The sequence below is a fragment of the Pteropus vampyrus genome, unplaced genomic scaffold (genome assembly GCF_000151845.1).
Source record: "Pteropus vampyrus isolate Shadow unplaced genomic scaffold, Pvam_2.0 Scaffold194, whole genome shotgun sequence".
In the NCBI taxonomy this organism is placed as follows: Eukaryota; Metazoa; Chordata; class Mammalia; order Chiroptera; family Pteropodidae; genus Pteropus; species Pteropus vampyrus.
The window spans coordinates 2,208,222-2,212,610 of NW_011888975.1; the positions used below are offsets into that span (position 1 = coordinate 2,208,222).

Below are 4,389 nucleotides of genomic sequence, written 5' to 3' on the forward strand. Positions count from 1 at the left end.
AGCCAGGCCTTGGGGTGTGACTGCAAATACCTGCCGGTCAGCTATACGTACTTGGTAACATTTTCAAAAGTATTGTCTTTAAAAACAAATGGGCTCCCTTGCATGGACACAAAAATCAAGAGAAGTTCAGTAAATGACCCAATTTCCTCATACACTGGTCCCAAGAAGTAACTATGTTCTTCCCCAAGAACAGCGTGTGTTAGGGCCCAGCTGGACTTGGACTCACGGACTCCAGCCAACTCTACATACGTCAACATATACTTTTCTAAAAGAAAACTTAAAATGAGTTCTCTCTTGACAAAGTCACACTCTCTTCACAAAATAATCCCCACCCCACTTTCATGGTCAACAATCCACAGAATTCCAGAAGTTAAAAACCTAAACGCCCCTTAAACTCCGTCAATTATTAATGATTTTGTTCACAGGAACAACAATTAAGAGTTATTACCTGGAGAGCTTCAGATAAGAGAAGTTTTCCTAGTGAGGAGACAAAATCCAGCACTGCCAGGCGGACGTGGTCAGGGGGCTCTGACTGCAGCAGGGAGGCCTGCAGCGTTACGACCTGAGGCAGAGGCCAGAGAGGGTCTGAGTGGGAGCAGAGGCTGCAGAGACCTGACGACTGCCTGAGGGTCGGATGGGGCTGTGGGCGGGGAAAGAAGGCAACGCCGGGCACTCCGGAGCCTGAGGTTCTCGGGTGGAAGCCGAACGATCGCGGGGCTGAGTCGATGATTAGTTTTTCACACGGTGGCGGGTGGGGAGATCACTAACTGTTCCTGAAAACTATACCAGTGCTGCTCTTTCAAATTTTTAAAAACTGTTTTGTATTTTAAACTCCAGTGATAGAAGTTCATTATCATCAGCAGGGACTGGCAAACTTCTGTAAAGGGCCAGATGGTAAATATTTTCGGCTTTGCAGGCAACATGTTTTAAAGGTTTGTTTTATTTTACAAACCTTTAAAAATGTAAAAGTCATCCTTCGCTCTTGTGTTGAAAGCAGGCAGGCAGAATCTAGGCCAGAGGCCCGTTTGCCAACCTTAATGAACTATCGGTATCTAATGTTTCAAAAAGAACATTAGAGCCTTCAGAATTGACAGATTCAAACTGCTGCAATCAATATAATTTGAGTCAATTATTTGACCTTATTCTCATAATCAAGTAATCCATGTTACACATACGCTTTTTGTAAAAACCTAATTCACACACGTTTGTCGCTGTCCCCGTTTCCCACACACTCAGCCTGAACCAGCACCACTGTGGGTTCACCCTACACCGCACCCTGCGATGGGTGATTTCTCCCCTCCCCTCCTGAACAGCGAGGTTTAATTTTCTCTGTTTCCGATGTTAGCCTAAGCGTGAGCCAATTCCTGACCTGGGGGATCAGTTGTCCAGTCTGGACTCGTTCCGAAGCCTCTAAACTCCTCCAGATAAGATGAAGCCCTCCCCTCTTCCCTTTTCTCTCCCCATCATCCCAGAACTTCCAAAAGTGGGGCATGATGGAGGCCACACCACAGGCTCCCCGGACAGTGACCCCGGTTCTGTCTCTCCCGGGCTGGGGCCAGGGAGAGGACTCCGTAGTGCTCTTCCTTCAAAATCACTGTCTCTTCAGAGAGACACGACGAGGACTCCCTGGAGTCCAGGCCGGTTGCGGCCCCCTCCCGGGGCCGCCGTCACAGACCTCTGCCAGCGTCAGGCAACGAAGCGCGGCCTGGGCTGCTCTGTCAGGGACGTCGGGCGGCACAGATCAAGGCTGCGCTAAGGGCCGGCGCACGAACGACAGTCCCGGAAGGAAGAGACACCGAACTGCTGGCCGAGCTCGTCCTGACGCGCCGCTGCGCCAACAACGAAGGCGCAGCGAGCTGGCCGAACCGCGAGTCAGAAGGACTTTCTAGCAAGTCGTCTTCAGTTATGCCAGTTTAACGACTTCCTCGACGCGGCACGTCTTACCTGACTGATCAGCGGAGGGTCTAGAGTCTGAATGAAAGATCCCAGCAGTGGAAGTAAAAGGCTGAGGGCCTGCTGCACACAAGGCTGACCCGTTACCTTAAATGACAGACAAAATAACTGTGGTGGAAATGTTCAATCACGTGTGAACAGCAGCCTTTTAATGAGCTTTTGTTACATACCTGGGTGCTTTACATTCACCTCACTTACACCTGACGAGTCTATGAGGGAGATGTGGTTACAGCCTCACTTTACTAGTAAAAGGGCAGAGAGGTTACGTAATCTGCTCAAGGTCATGGCTAGGGAAAAGCAGAGCCACAATCCCAACCCGGGTAACTCAATGGAGATCTGATTACTTTCGTCTGCCACCGATAAGCGTCTCTATTCCTGAGTCGTCTTAAAATTCCATTTCTCCTCTCCGTAACTGCTCCCTCCCGATGCTGTAAGCTCTGCCACCAGCAGGGAGCTCCTCAGTGATTATCGAATGCTTCGTGAGGATCCCGGGAAGCCCTGGCTGAAGGCAAATGCCGCAGCGGGGAATCTGGTCCCACACTCACTTAACTGGCGAACGCCTGCAAAACCTTTCCTACGACTTCCCCCAAATGTGAATGCTGCCTCAGCTTCTCCTGGCTGGGACAGCCAGAGGCCGCGTATTTACTTCTACTTAGTCAAAGAAAACGAATAACGTATTTAGATTTTTAAATCACATAACATTTTCAAACGACAATCATTCTTACTCTAGCCCAATCGTCACCTGGCTTTTGCCTTTGCCAGGGAAGAGGAATCCAAATGAGCCCTATCCCTTCACTTGCCCCTTTTACCTTTAAGCCCAAACGGCATTTTAAAAAACCCCAGAATCACAAAAACAGGCTACACTAACCCGAGAGAAGAGAAACATAGGGGAAGACACTAAAAAAAAGGCCCAAATGGTCAGGAAAACAGCTGGACTGTCACCACTCTTACTAGGTCCTAGTTTTACTAACATAATCCTATCACAGTCTTAGGAAGACTGGCTGAAAGAATACGAACGCATTTTAAGTTCTATTCGCAGGTGCTACCAGCATCTAAAGAAATGAGATGCCTTTCATAGGGAAATTTCAGTACCATACTCCTCCTTATTTTATTTGTTCTCTGGGGAAATGACCAGTTAGTTGCTTTCCTTACCAGGTGAGTGCTTAGAAAAGCCCAGAGCTGACTCCCAACTTCGATAACTGCAGCCTGCTGTCCAATGTCCAGAGCTTCACGAGCAGAATGACACACAGCCAGCAAAGCAGAGAGCACTGTGTTCTAAGGGGAGAGACACAGAGGAAGGACCTGGGCTTAGAAATCGGCCTGAAAGAGCTGGCGGCCCAGTTCCCTAGACACTGTAAGTTACTTATACGTCTTCGTGAAAACCTTACAGAATTATGTTCCTAAGACTCAAAACCATCTTTTCGCCTATTTCTTTAAATGTATTTTATTAAACTAATTTTCCTTAATACAGAGCTATGTACTTTATTTTTCTGAATAAACTTTTTTTTCTTTTAACAGGAAAATTTAGTAACAAAATGAAAATAGCATTGTATTTTAATAGATGTGATACAAATAGTACGGTCAGGCTAATTTTTTATATTCATCAACTAAAAATGCTGTTTTCTTCATACTATGCACCTAGCTCTCTATTTAAGTTACTAAATTTTCACTGTTGTTTTATAATCAATCTTTACAATTCCTTAACTGCATTCAATAAGCAAATACTACTTAAGGACTATGTTGGACTCGCTCTTATCTACATACCAAATCCCCCTCTCTGGCCAGGAGGAGTCTGGCTGGGGTGGGTGGGAGGGACGCGAAGGCCAGACGGCGACGCAGGGATCAGTCTCAGGCTGTCCACCCATCGTGAGTCAACAACCGCAATTTTCTGTGATGACCATACAGCTCTGTATTTACGGTTTGCCTATTTCCTTTTACAATTAAACATGTTAAATGACCTGCCGAACTAAAATTTTGGTGGTAGATCAAAGTCTTATTCAATTTTAGAAAATAGGTGCTTTTATTTTACCTAAAAGATTTTTTATCTTTACTATAGAAATTAGTGCACAATAAATGTAAAACCTGAACCGCCTAACCTATTCCTAACTAGGCATTCAATAGTTTTCTCAAAATAAAGGCACATGAATACTTTTATTTCCTTGGATACGTGTCAATATTTTAAATTATCTTGATTAATTAGTGTCAAGTGACATTATATAACAGACTATCAGAACATTTACACTCCATATGGAAATATAAGGCCTGAGAAAACTGTGAAGTTGTAATTTAAAATTACAAATAGGTCCCCAAACCCTCTGAGTACCCTGTCCCCAGCCTTGCTTTTCTCCACTTACCACAAACTGATATACACATTTATTATTTTACTGTCTAGCTAAGCGAGAATGTACGAGTAGGAATTTTTGTTTGCTTCGTTCC

The 4,389-nt window shown here is 45.2% G+C and overlaps 1 protein-coding gene across 2 annotated transcripts in view; it reads right to left on the reverse strand.

The window, feature by feature from the left end:
• Positions 1–10: 10 nt before the first annotated feature.
• LOC105299831 (uncharacterized protein C1orf112) overlaps positions 11–4,389 on the reverse strand; it is a 46,351-nt gene continuing 41,972 nt past the window's right edge. Inside the window, exons 18-19 of one of the 2 annotated variants that reach the window (XM_023537585.1) lie at positions 1,945–2,040; positions 11–562 (exon numbers count right to left, since the gene is read on the reverse strand). In XM_023537585.1, coding sequence (XP_023393353.1) covers positions 407–562; positions 1,945–2,040 — 252 coding nt within the window. In that variant the 3' untranslated portion in view covers positions 11–406. The remainder of the gene's footprint in view (positions 563–1,944; positions 2,041–4,389) is intronic. The other variant, XM_023537584.1, reaches the window with a different exon arrangement.